Here is a 13,988-nt window from a genome sequence, read left to right as displayed (position 1 = left end):
CCGACAGAAAAGGCCGGGGCCCATAACCTGTTGAGCGCAGCGAGACAGGGCGTCGGCGCGAAGATGAAAGGGAGGGCGCGGGATGAACGAGAGGAGCGGAAGCTCAAGGCCGATGGGCCGTCAAGGGAAGAAGCAAGAACAACTAGTGATTGTGTAGACTATGTAACATGGATGATGCTCTGGCTATAGATATCAACAGTCGGAAGGATACACAGAGATAGTCGAGAGAAACCGTTCTGGCGACTTCATTTTGGTATGTTACATGGTTTTCAATATCTTCATTCTGACCAGCAACAACAGGACTTGCCGAGCAATGCGGCAGAGGATGCCATCTCCTTCCCACAAATCACAGTGAAACTGGAGGTACGCCCTCACTTCGTCGTCACCACTACTCGCTCAGTTGACTCCAATAGTCGACCATTGCAGAGGGTAGCAACCAAACAACTTCTCACAGCTTGATCGAAGGAGGGTCATCGAACAACTGGCGGAATGAATTTGCTGACGACCTTACCAACACCCCAGTCGTTACTATCGAACAGGTGAGGGAACACATATTGGGACGATCTCAATCACCCACTTATACCTTACTAGACTACCTATCGAGATGTGAAGGGTCATATCTTCGGTCAGAGCAACAAAGACACTGGAACACTGTTTGGATTTCGTTGAAAGCCCATGTAAAATAACAAAGTTGGATTGATAATGTACTCTACAAACGGATCATCCGTTGTGGCAGAGACGAAAGCACACCGATTCAACACTGCTGTTACTACGATACTACCATCGATCTCAACAGAGCTGGGTTGGCGTCCCAACATAGGGTAAGCAATGTGCAAGACGAGTAGAGGGGTCGACCAATTTCCCACGCTGTTTCCAGGAGCATCCCGAAGACCCAGACTTGTCAGCGCATCGCCCGTTGCTCCTTCCCATATATCAAGTAGACGATGTTTCGGAGAAGCAGTGAAGAAAAGGTGTGAAATCGGACCGATTTTGAGGATAAAGCAGGGTTGGCGAAGACGCATGAAATGGCACCATTTCCCACTGGCTCAAGCACGCACATGAGCCGTCAACGACGAGCCGCTCTGCAAGAGTGATGCTGATAAGAAGGTCCAATCGTCGTCTGGAAAGAATGAAAGGGAGAGAAAACAGTGCGAGCGCAGTGGATACAAGAATGAAATCGGACCAAGCTTTTCGTCTGCGAGGGTGAATGCCCATGCGTAGTCGAGAAGAAAAGAAATGAATGAATGAACAGGTGGAAAAGCCCAATGCACCTCCGATAAAGATGGTTGGGAGGCTGATGCAAGCAAGTAGCGCCACCGAGACTTGAATACGACAGAGCTTCCAGAATGAGCAGGACCTTTGGTGTTTAGCTGTTGTTTGCCGCGCAGAGGTCGAGTTATTCGCTGCATGTCGATGAGTAAGTCCAGACAGACTACATACCGATTCAGAACAACTTCAGGAAGGGATGCTGCCCAAGAAGTCCGAAAACATTATATCCTTCACTCGGACTGCTGAAGAGTTAAATCTGAGGCCTGTATGATGATTTAGAGCTCACGAAGACATGAACGTGGAGAAGGAAAGAGTGGCAATGTATGACCGTCACGACTCACGGTTTGATCAGACATGTTTCCGCCCTGCCGATCCAAGCGATGTTTTAGATGTGTATAAGCAAATACGACTCCTAGCTCAGTAGTAAAGCGGTCGTTATTCACAAGGCGGTCTTCACGCAGGATCTCTAGCGAACAATTGTTGAGCCTCGACCGTCTGCACATTATTGCCAGCCTGAGGAACGAGTCGGCTCGTACGACTATACTCGGAGTCTCGGATGTTTACATCAATCGTAGTACAGAAGTAGCAGCAAAATTCAGACAATGGACGCTGATGTAGGATAATTTGGACCCAAGTATACCTCCATTCCCTTGGTCTTCCACAATTGGAACGGCTCGAGGACGGAGGAGTCGAGCTCATATAGCTCTAGTATAGACGGCTCCCCCGAGTCAGTAGGAGATGGCTCTGCCAATCCCAGCCCAACCAACTCATCCTCTTCCCACTCGATTTCGTCCCATTCGATTCTCACAGCCCTCAACGGCCACGCCGGCTCTCGTCCCAGTCGGCTCGTCACCGCTCGCCCAATCAACGACAGCGCGTCAGAGGGCGGTGCCGCTGTTCCAGACAAGTCGAGTGGCTTGCAGCGGACAAAACGTTGAAGTTTGGGAAGGAACTCGTTGTTCGCGCCTAATTGCTCGCAGAAGATTTCCAGGTGGTCTTGGTCAGGCAACGCTACGACCAGCTCCTCCAGTGATGCAAAGGAGGGTGTTTTCAAGGCAGCGAACAAGGGAGGCAGCCCGTTTCCAGGCTTGACGAAAGTGAGATGGAATGTCGTGAGGGGCGGCCACGATGAACGAGCGAGAAACTCGTCTAACGGGGCGCCAAGGTGGTCAGTGCGCTCGAGGCGGAGGTCGCGGAGAGAAGGCAGTGTCACGGTCCGGAGAAAAGACACTGACGCGCCAGACTTGTAGCTGTAGGCGAGGTCAAGGCGTCGAATGGAGGAATGTACAAGCGGCTGTTCAGGTTGGAAGACGATCCTAGATGTCTCGTGTTCGGTCAGCTTGAAAGCTAGCAGATTTGGCAGTCCTGAAACGGCGCTCAATGCAGTCTCGAAGTCGTCCTGACAGACGTGAAGCCGCGTTAACTTCTGAACAGTTGCAACATGGAAGGTCGACAGAGGAAGACGTTCAATGGTAAGATTCCATAAACTGCTTGCAGATTGGAAAGCCGAGCCGACGGGCCAGGAGAGGTTATCCCATTCATCATCACTCTCCTCCTCTTCAATATTTTCAATGGTAACGCCTAGTTCTTCCAGTCCGGGGAATTCCCAACTCCGGACCAGATTTTCTAGCGTGACGAAGTCGCGAAGCCCAAGGCTAAGCTGAAGTGACCGAATATGAGACGTGTGTGCCTTGAGGGTCGTCATAACTGCATCGAATTGGGGCTGCTTGAGTACAACCAATTCGCCTTGGATGGTGATATCAAGGGGGTACTCCGCAGCGCGCGTGAGCCACATTTCTGCAAACTCAGGAAGGTGGTGACGCCGGACTCTAAGGTCAACAACAAACGTGGCCCAGAGGACAGGTATTGAGAGCGCAAGCCGTCGCCAGCCTTGAGAAATCTGGGTCAGAAGTAGCGGCGCCTGAATAGTTCTGGCCCGTCTGCGTTGATATTCCGAATCCCACCCTTCCGTAGGAATTGGTATGCAGAGGCGGAATATCTCGCCAACGATTTCAGTCGGTAGCACATCGTCCATCGCTTTGGATTGAGAGGGTTCTGAGGAAGCCTGAATGATCCTCACATATAGGCGAGAGAGCCTAAGATCAACGTGAAATCAGAGAAGATGCTTCAGTTGATTCGCGTTGCACAACGACTCGGAGACAACCTCGCGTGTTGCTAGCGCAAGCGTTGGCCACAGGATTTAGAGTTATAGGTCGACAAGTTTCCCATTTTATCATCCTGAGTACATAGCCTCAAGGGTAGTGGGTTTAATAGTAGATGGACACGGATGGACATATAACAACGCAAGAAATAGTGTGACAAAGCGTGACTAGCCACAGGGTCACGTGCACCGAAGCCGAAACTTGAGTATGTAGAATGATTCAACTAGTACTGGGACTGTTCGAGGATGCCCGTGAGAACAGCAAGTAAAATAACCGTCTTCGCCAAATCATACCCTCAACTTCAGGCCTTTTACATAACCCTGGTATCTAATTATCCAACAAGAGGAAGCCAAAAAAGGAGCGTGTGTAGGTGCAATATGTACTGCTGCAGATAAATGCTCGATACAGGTCATTAGATGTCGTATGCAGATGTCATCAGAGAACGAGGAGGGTTCAAGAAGAAGGAAAAAAATAATATGTGAAGCATAAATTACCGCTGACGGCCTAAACCGCCCATTCGTCGCTCGCGCTCCGACTCAACCCACCTGACGCCCCGCCCCACATTGCTCTCGCACTCACACCCGTCCCTCCAATCGTCCTTTCCCGGTCATCGACATATCCCGGTCCCAAACCAAGCCCCAGTCCCAACGCCGACCCGCCCACCAACCACGACAGCCACCCCTCTTCCTTCTCCCCCTCCTCGCTGCCCTCGTCATCCGCCCGGCCCTTGCCCTTCCGGCCGGCCCGAGTTTTTGACTTGTTCCGCGTCTTCCGTGACTTGCTTTTCGATATCGACGAGCCACCCGGTTTAGACCCAGTATAACTCTCCGGCAACTCCGCAAAACTGATTCGCTTCGCGCTCCGGGGTGTCGACGTCCCACTCGACGGTTTACTCGCGTGTCCCATCCAAAACACGCTCCCCAGGCCTTTACTCGTGCCCTCGCCTTTATCGTTCTCTGCAACAATAGGGGTGCTAGGAGCACTTGACCGCTTCATAATGCTGACAACACGCTCTGGCGGCGTGCTCACACTATGTCGGCCACCTTTGCTGAAAAGTCGCGACACAGATGCAGTAGCCGTGGATGATGCCGCATGTGGAACCGGTGGCGGTGATCTAGGCTGAAATTTCTTCGCAGGTGGACGTGGAGGCGGGGGAGCTGGTAAGATGTGAGATAAAAGAGAAGAGTTGTCTTCGATTTTCTCACCCTCTTCTAAAATCCGCCTCAATGCGCTCCTGGCCTCCTTCGCTCGACATCCATCCGCACCCATATCACCGCCATCATCCGAAGATTGCGGCGAATGCCCTAAATTCTCAGGTGGTAATTGCGCAATGATGCTGGCGCTGAGGTTTGAGTGAGTTGTAAATGAACTGGATGTTGGTGGGGAAGCAGGCATGGAATCAGGTTTGGGTCCATTATGTACGGAGCTGAACCAAGAACTAACGGTTCCGGGGGTTGAAAGCAGTGGAGATGTTGATGACTCGACCTCGGGTACTTCGGTCCGATGCGGCGTGTGAGAACCAGCTCTTGAAGATGAACGAGAGCCACGAGTGACCGCTCTTCCACGTGAAGAGCTGCGAGAAACCGCAAGCTTGGGCGAAGTTGAGTGCGGCGGATGGACAAAAGAGCTCAGCATCTGATATGCTGGCGTCGATGGTTCCGGCGACCTTGTAGATGTTGAAACAACCGGTTTGGATTCTGAAGGAAGACCAGTAATCCGCCAGTCGCTTGGGGCAGCGCGAAGGCCGAGGGTTGACGGTAAAGCTATAGAATCATCCGATATTGTTGTATCCGCATCAATGTACTGGGTAAGAGCGCGAGGGGCTGGTGCAATAAACCGCGCACGACTGGGTAGTGCCATTTGCAAGCCATTGTCGGAGGTGGAAGTCGAGGCAGAGAGGTAAGAAGTCCGTCTGGATGATGTGTCTGTGTCAAGAGACGGTCTTCTTCGAGGACGGCGGTGAGCTATTGGCGATGAAGCGGGAGGGAGGGAAGAGCTGACTAGAAGCTCGTCAACATCGTGAGCAATCTTGGCAAGATCGTCTGCCCAGGCCTCATTGCGGGATGGTGGCATGGGAATGGGGGCTGCTGCCGCGCTGGCTGTAGGTGAAGATTCGCGCAATGTAGACGTCGTCGGGGTTATTGACGATTGCAGAAGCGCATTTGAAAGCTCTAGGGCATGCACACTCCGTTCCAGAAGAGAGTCAATAAAAGCGTCCTGTGGGCTTGATGGTCGGCGGCGATGCTGAAGCCTCCGTCGAGGGGATATTGGGGGGGCAGGGGGTATATAATGAGATGGGGCTGGCTCCGAGTCGGTATCGTTCTCTGCATCGGCCTCTACATCGTCGGGCTCATATTCTGGCGGGGGGACTAAATCTCTCCAATATTCGGGGAGAGTGTTGGTCGTGTCGGAAGAGAGCCGTAGAGCGGAGACTCGTTTTCGATGCGTGCGACCCTGGCGAGAGTTCGCCAGCGCCGCCATCGTCGTCCACCACAAACCACAGAAAGCGTGTGACACACGTCCCGACGGATTAGGAAGTTACGTGACAGCTTTAGTCACACGTGCGTCATAGTTTTTGCACTCAGTGCCAATTCTTTGGTTGCGCGAAGACAAATATCGAACGGTTAGCTCAGCGGAAGGTAAGCTTTTGCATTCTGTTAATATTTACTAGTACTTGTCGCAGCAAAGGTGATACTCGTAGTCTTTTTTCGGTTGTGGCCACACTTCAATCGAGCTAATAATTTTTTGTGAGCCCAAAGTCTAGCTTCGAGGTGGAGGCAACTGCACCTGTGTTAAAAATTGTCTAAAAGACGCGTTTCCCCGCCATGATAACATGCACATCAATACCCATTCCTCTGAGCTTTGTGAGATCAGTTATGTCGGACAGATAATTCCAAGCGCTGGGACCAGGCACAGGTGACGAGAGCTTGAGCTGTGTCATCGGGGCTGGTCGGGGGGACGCTTCGGACGAGGTCCTCATCAGGATGCTGCGTCCGGCATGGGCGACAAAACTCCTGAAATTTGACAGCCAGTAGCTTGTGACATACTCGGTGTAAGAGATCTCCAGTCGCGTCAAGTAGGGAAGGAAGGTTAAAGTTGTCGCTAATTTTTCCATTAAGCCTGATGCAAGCGAGCTGGGCAGGGCGGCAGCATGTATCTTCAATTCGGTTATCCGCAAAGCACGCAATGGGCTCGAAAGGGTCTCGAAGGGAAGACTCTCGCCAGAAGGAATGCAGTGTTAGACTTTGGATAGATGGAGAGCGTTTGAAGAACGCAACGACAATTTGCGGGTGGAGACTTCTAGGGCCCCTGTCGACATAATGCTGTGTTTCTAGGGCGAGGCTGCGCAGCGCGGGAAATGCGAAATATTCGAGGACATGAACTTCTGTGGAGCACTCGAAAATGGCCAAGTCACTGAGCCGAGGATGGACAATTGGTTTGGACGGAGCGGGTTCAAGTTCCCTGTCGCTGTCAGGGGAACCTACCTTTCGGCCCCTCGGAGACGATTCCGATTCCGGTCCGACTCCGGCTCCGACTCCGGTGATCGCATCACCGCCTCCGTCAGGCGCATCGCCGCCCCCCGCCTGGCGATCCCCCTGGGACCTGGCCTGCGACATGGCGCAGGCATACTGCACGGAGCAACGATCAACCTTGGCGCGTCAAGAGCGCAGTATATAGTTCCGCTACCTAGCAGGCGGACCCTTAGAGTTTCTTCTCTTTGGATCCTCCCCTGCTAGGTCAGCCTCACTTGTATTTGCTTACTTCTATTCACTCTTTGGATCCTCCCCTGCTAGGACCTTGATCTCAGGCCTCCGGGGTTGCCCTTACAGCAGAAGAAACTCCCTACGGGATCAACCGGACAAGATTGCTAGGTTCGGCGCTGACTCAGGCTCGGAATACGAGTCCGTTCCGCCCTCGTCACCCCCCTACCACTTGTCCCCTCCTCCTCTGTCACTCCTGTCATCCCCGCACCTGTCATGCCTTCTGGAGCTACTCCTGACGCTGACACTCGGCTGGATGCACTCGAGGCGAAAATCGACCGCCTAACTGAGGCCCTTACTCTTCTCACCACCCAGGCTTCCGCTGCCGCTGCCGCCGCTAATACTGCTGGCGGACCCCAAACAACACCACCCCGGAGACGTCGATTCCGACTCCGACTCCGGTTCAGGGCGATTCCAAGGCCCTCTTTGGCGACATCAACCTCGCCTCAAAATTGGTCTTGCGACCAAACCCTCCGTTCACCTTCAACGGCGATCGGAAACGCGGCCGCGCGTTTCTCTATGCGGTCCGCACCTACGCCCGCCTTGCCCCTGAGGCCTTCGTGGTCAACGGAGAGGCGAGCGAGGAAAAGGCCATCCGCTATGCCATGTCGTTTATGGCAGAAGGACCCGCTCAGCAATGGGCGGAGCGCCACGGAAGCAAAGCCCCCGTTTCCGTTTCCGTCCTGGGGCTCGTTCGTTTCCGAGTTCCGACTCCGGTTCGTCGAGGAGAATGAGCAAGATCATGCTCTCTCCAAACTGGAGACTTCCGCCTATCACATGGGCACAAAGGATGTCTACCAGTACACCGACGACTTCGAGGACCTGATGGACCTCGCCGGATTCGAAGACGCGTTGGTCAAGGTGACCAAGTTCTGCCACGGACTTGACCCCCTGATCAACAACGGAATCACGTCCTCGAACGACCCCCGGACCTCCGGGACTACCTTAGCTGGCGCACCCGGGCCTTCCGTCAATACGAGGCCCTGGTCCGGCCAAGCTGATCAAGTCAGCCGCCCCCAAGACGCCTGGCAGTTTGATTCGGACTCCGTTTCCGGTCAACCGCATCCCGGCTCCGGCCCCTTTCCGCCCGGTGGCTCCGGTCGTGCCACCCGTGGCCCGCGCCCCCGCTCCGGCGCCTCCAGCTCCCGTCCCCATGGAGTTGGATCGCACTAGGGCTCGGGGTGCCCCTCGTCGCGCCTGCTTCAGGTGCGGCGACCCAAACCATCTCGCCCGGGATTGCCCCTCCCCCGGACGTCCGCTCAATGGACATCCTCGACGAGGTGATCCAACAACTCGGTGACGAGATGTTAGCGGAGTTGATCGCCCGCTACTCGGACACAGCTGCGCTGCCGGAAACAGTCGCGAGTCGATGGCCGGAGAGGATTTTGTCCCCCGCGACGAGTGACTGGTGTGCCCTCGTTCACGTCCGTAAATCGTTTCGCTTGTTTATATGACGAATCAATTCCTTTGCCCTACAACGAGCCTGAAACGAAAGACATACCCTCCCCCCCCCCTTTCGACTCCGTCTCCGACTTCGCCCGCGACTCCGGTCATCGTCCTTCGCCGCCTCACTGCCTGGGAAAAGAAACTGCCCAAGCAGTACACTGTCGCTGCTTCCCCTGGAGTGAACTCCCTCCACCTCCCGTTGGAGCTAGAGTCCACTACCAGCGCTTAAGCTCTCGCTCTCTGGCCTGGTTGACTGTGGTGCCACCTCCGACTTTATCGACACGAACTATGTCGCTCGGAATGGCATTCCGGTCCGCACCCTGGCGCAACCGATTCCGGTCTTTAACGTTGATGGCACTCCGAACGACGCCGGCTCCATCAACCAGATCGCGGACTTGGTCTTATGCTACAAAGGCCATTCCGAGCGTGTTCAACTCGCCGTCACTCATCTTGGTAAACAAGACCTTATTCTGGGGTACTCCTGGCTGCGGAAGCATAACCCGGAAATCAATTGGGAAACCAAGGAGGTCAAGATGACACGGTGCCCCCACGGTTGCTCCACTTGCCGCGAGGAAGAACGCGTTGAACGGACTGAGCTACGGCGACTCCGGCTGCTCCAGAAGCGACTCCGCTCCGGCCCGTTCCCCGGGTCTGCACCATGGACCTCTCTGGGCCTGACGACGGAGACGATTCCATCTCCGGTGACGACTCCGCCCTGCCTGATCTGATGCCGGACTCCGACGATGATGAAGACGATGGTCAGCTTGAAGATGGTGACCACATCTTCTACACCTCGTTCCGCCCCTCGGAGGAGATACGCGCTGGCAGTACTGTCTCACAGCGCCTGGCCGAAGCCTTCGCCAGGAACTCCGCCCCTGCGCCCTCCGAGATCCCGGACTGGGCTAAGGAGTTTCAGGACGTCTTCAACAAGGAGTCCTTCGACACGCTACCGGAGCGGAGAGCCTGGGACCACGCCATTGAACTCGTCCCCCGACGCTAAGCCCACCAACTGCAAGGTGTACCCCATCTCGCCCCTCGAGCAACGCGAGCTCGACGCTTCATCGAGGAAGGGCTTTCGACCGGCCGGATTCGCCCTCCAAGTCTCCGATGGCGTCTCCGGTCTTCTTCGTCAAGAAGAAGGACGGCGGACTCCGCTTCGTCCAGGACTACCGTGCTCTCAATGCGATGACTGTCAAAAACCGGTACCCCCTTCCGCTGATCAACGACCTCATCAACCGGCTCAAAGGCGCTCGTTACTTCACCAAACTCGACGTTCGTTGGGGCTTCAACAACGTCCGGATCAAGGAAGGTGACGAGTGGAAAGCGGCTTTCCGGACTAACCGAGGCCTGTTCGAGCCCTTGGTGATGTATTTCGGCCTGACAAACTCTCCCGCGACGTTCCAAACGATGATGAATGACATTTTCCAGGACCTCATCCTCTCCGGAGACGTCATGATCTACCTTGACGACATCCTGATCGCCCATTCCGACCTCCGGAAACACCGGCAGATCGTTCAGGAGGTCTTGCGGCGACTCCGAGAGCACAAGTTGTACCTCCGAGCGGAGAAGTGCGACTTTGAAAAATCGTCAATCGAGTACCTCGGAGTCATCGTCTCCCACAACCACGTCGAAATGGACCCCGTCAAAGTCGCAGGCGTCTCCGCTTGGCCGACTCCGGAAAACAAGAAGGACATTCAGCAGTTCCTTGGGTTCGCTAATTTCTACCGCAGGTTCATTCGGGACTTCTCGACCCTCGCGCCCCTCTCTTCGTGCTCACCAAGAAGGACCAGCAGTGGACTTGGGGCGACGCGGAGGCCTCCGCGTTCCAAGCGATCAAGGACGCAGTCACCTCGGAACCGGTCCTGGCGATTCCGGACGACGCACGGCCTTTCCGACTTGAGGCGGACAGCTCTGATTATGCGACGGGGGCGGTTCTTTCACAATCCGCCCCGGACGGGAAGTGGCACCCTGTAGCATTCTATTCCAAAAGCTTAAATGATGTCCAGCGCAACTACGAAATCCACGACAAGGAGATGCTCGCGATCATCCGCGCACTCGAGGAGTATAGACACTTCCTCGAGGGCGCCGCGCATCCCGTCGAGATTTGGACTGACCATAAGAATCTGGAGTACTTCAGGAAGACGCAGCACCTCAACCGGAGACAGGCCCGCTGGTCCCTCTACCTCTCCCGGTTCGACTTCACGCTGCACCACAAGCCCGGCCGCGACATGGGCCGACCTGATGCCCTCTCTCGGAGACCAGACCACGGAATCGATTCCGACAACTCCGGCGTCGTCCTTCTGCGGCCCGAACTCTTCCATGTCCGCGCTCTCGGCGGCGTTTCCGTTTCCGGCCCTGGTTCTGAACTCCTTCGCGACATCCGCGATGCCCTCTCCGGTGAGCCTGACCTGGAGGAGCCCGTCGCACTAGCGGCCCGGCAACTCCTAAAGGTCCAAGGTCAAGCTCGAGGCCCCCGCTCCTCGCGCTCCGACGAGTGGGCTGTCTCCGGTGGTCTTCTTCACTTTCGTGGGAAGATTGTCGTACCTAAGGATAAGGACCTCCGGAGACGCATCATCGAGCTCTGCCACGACACTCGAGTTGCCGGACACGCGGGTCGCTTCAAGACCTTGGAGTTGGTCTCCCGGGACTACTGGTGGCCTCAGATGTCTCGCCATATTGGCCGGTGCGTCGCGACCTGTGACTTGTGCTGTCGCACCAAAGCACTCCGGAGACTGCCCCACGGAGAGCTGCACCCGACGGAAACGCCCCCAGAGCGTTGGCATACCGTCTCCGTCGACTTCATCGTCGAAGCTTCCGGAGGCCCATGGGTACGACGATCATGGTCGTCGTCGACACCCTTGGGAAGCGTGCCCACTTCTCGGAGTGTCACACCACGGTCGACGCAGTAGGGGCGGCTCGCCTCTACTACCGGAATGTCTGGCGCCATCACGGGACTCCGGAGAAGTACGTCTCCGACCGCGGCTCGCAGTTCATCGCGGACTTCACCCGAGAACTCTGGCGTCTAATCGGCATCAAGCCTGCCACGTCCACCGCGTACCACCCGCAGACAGACGGTCAAACAGAGCGCGTCAACCAGGAGCTGGAGCAGTACCTGCGGATCTTTACCAACTATCAGCAGGACGACTGGGATGAGCTGATTCCGGCCGCGGAGTTCGCCTACAACAACCACGTTCACTCCTCCACGCAACAAGTCCCCTTCATGACGGACACGGGACGACTCCCGCATGGGCTTCAACCCGGAGTCCGTTCCGCTATGGAGTCCGTGAACGAGTTCCGCGACTGGATTGCCACTGGTGTTGCCGAAGCCAAGGCCGCTCACTAAGGCCAAAGAGGAGTACAAGCGCTACTACGACCGGAGACGCACTCCGTCTCCGGAGTTTAAGGTTGGCGACCGTGTTTGGCTGGATGCCTCTGACATCAGGACGACTCGCCCCTCGGAGAAGTTCTCCCACCGCCGCCTCGGACCATTCAAGATAGTCGCGGAGATCAGCAAAGGTGCCTACAAGCTCGACCTCCCTCCGCGCTACTCGAAGCTCCACCCGGTCTTCCCCGTCGTCAAGCTCGAGCTCGCCCAAGACGACCCCCTTCGACGGACGCCCCGGCTACGACCAGCCCCTCCGGACCTCGAGGACGGAGTCCCGGAGTGGGAAGTAGAGGAAATCCTGGACGCAAGGGTGAGGTATAAACGGCTGAATTACCGTCAGATGGAAAGGCTACGACGCGTCGCACGACCAGTGGGTCCGCTTCGACCGCGTCTTCGCCCCGGAGAAAATCGCGGAGTTCTATCGTAAGTACCCTGGCAAACCACGGCACATCGCCTCTGCAACCTTCGACTCGATTCCATTCCGGTCTATGCGTCGGGACGCCGCATTCAAAGGGGGGGGTGATGTCAGGGGAACCTCCCTTTCGGCCCCTCGGAGACGATTCCGATTCCGGTCCGACTCCGGCTCCGACTCCGGTGATCGCATCACCGCCTCCATCAGGCGCATCGCCGCCCCCGCCTGGCGATCCCCCTGGGACCTGGCCTGCGACATGGCGCAGGCATACTGCACGGAGCAACGATCAACCTTGGCGCGTCAAGAGCGCAGTATATAGTTCCGCTACCTAGCAGGCGGACCCTTAGAGTTTCTTCTCTTTGGATCCTCCCCTGCTAGGTCAGCCTCACTTGTATTTGCTTACTTCTATTCACTCTTTGGATCCTCCCCTGCTAGGACCTTGATCTCAGGCCTCCGGGGTTGCCCTTACAGTCGCGGACCAAAAGAATGATGTGCACCGATTCAAGACTGCAGGCCAGACAAATAAGCTGTTTGAAATCATGTAGCGAGTAGTTTTGTCCACGAAAATGGGTGATTTGAGACCAAGAAATGTCGAGGGTGGAACAAGGCAGTCCGTTCATTATGATTTCTCGAACATTTTGAGCGGACGAGAACATATTTATGCGTCCAGGGTAAGACTGGGCACCCACGTCAATGTATAGAGTACGCAGAGCAGAAAACTGGAGGTCGAGGGTGTTCGCAAGGTTATTGAGCATGTCCAAGTCTTCGTGGCTGAAGAATAGGTAGAGGGAGCTTATGTTACCCTCATATCGCTTGAACGCGGCCATGAAGGCATCCATATGGGGTCCCGGAAGGAGGCCGAATGCAACACGACTACGACCGAGCAACTGGACAATCAAGGGACAAGCTCCGGACCTTTGCCCGAGAAGATTGAGCATCTCGGTCTGGGACGCGAGCGTCGAAGTTTTCAAGATTGTTGAGCTGTATTTTGATATCCGTCCAAAGGGAAGGCGTTTGAATGGCAATCGTTCGCCAACGACGGCAGACTTGAGCGAAGAGTCGACCCACTGCATTCGCCTTCCGTTGAAGCTTTGCACTGGCACTCATCGTGGGTTCAACTTCAGGAAGGCTTTGTACAAATATCTCAGAGATGATCTCGACTGGAAGAGCGTCAAACGAGTTGGCCATCGCGAAGAGGTGTTCTTTCTTTTTGTTGATTGCAGCGATCTCGGCAAGAATTTCCTGGTACTCCACTTGCAGTTGCGAGAGTTCTTTGCGCAGCGCGGGCGTATGTGGCTGCATTGGCGTGGAGATATCGAACTGGTCAAGTAGGGTGGTGATGCTACATAGTCACACCACCGTGACGTGTTCGTTTTCAGACAACAACTACTCATACGCACCCACAACGCCGTATTCATGCCTTTTCAAGAACAATCGCAGGCTTCCAGCCACACAAACACGCTCCCAAGATCTACTGTCAATAAACAACTCATCCTCGACTTCTACCATGCCAAGTATCCTCGACCTGCCCAACGAGGTCCTTTTCGAGACAT

At 55.4% G+C, this 13,988-nt stretch overlaps 3 protein-coding genes across 3 annotated transcripts; 1 reads left to right on the top strand and 2 right to left on the bottom strand.

The window, feature by feature from the left end:
• Window positions 1–112: 112 nt before the first annotated feature.
• MIND_00785100 (uncharacterized protein) lies at window positions 113–669 on the top strand (the record flags this gene model as incomplete). Its single annotated transcript, XM_037364538.1, has 5 exons — window positions 113–145; window positions 200–253; window positions 301–363; window positions 414–539; window positions 592–669. 5 exons carry the CDS (start codon window positions 113–115, stop codon window positions 667–669), a joined length of 354 nt encoding a protein of 117 aa, XP_037220182.1.
• A 1,195-nt stretch (window positions 670–1,864) lies between these two features.
• Window positions 1,865–3,304, bottom strand: MIND_00785000 (F-box domain-containing protein; the record flags this gene model as incomplete). Its single annotated transcript, XM_037364537.1, has 1 exon — window positions 1,865–3,304. One exon carries the CDS (start codon window positions 3,302–3,304, stop codon window positions 1,865–1,867), a length of 1,440 nt encoding a protein of 479 aa, XP_037220181.1.
• A 631-nt stretch (window positions 3,305–3,935) lies between these two features.
• Window positions 3,936–5,921, bottom strand: MIND_00784900 (C2H2-type domain-containing protein; the record flags this gene model as incomplete). Its single annotated transcript, XM_037364536.1, has 2 exons — window positions 4,637–5,921; window positions 3,936–4,588 (listed from the first exon to the last, which is right to left on the bottom strand). The coding sequence occupies exons 1-2, from the start codon at window positions 5,910–5,912 to the stop codon at window positions 3,936–3,938; spliced, it is 1,929 nt and encodes a 642-aa protein (XP_037220180.1). The 5' UTR covers window positions 5,913–5,921.
• Window positions 5,922–13,988: the final 8,067 nt, after the last annotated feature.

This window comes from Mycena indigotica (assembly GCF_014461135.1).
Source record: "Mycena indigotica strain 171206Taipei chromosome Unknown Mind.scaff0006, whole genome shotgun sequence".
NCBI lineage: Eukaryota > Fungi > Basidiomycota > Agaricomycetes > Agaricales > Mycenaceae > Mycena > Mycena indigotica.
Note: the sequence above shows the minus strand (reverse complement) of the source record. Positions and strands in the feature narration are given on the sequence as shown.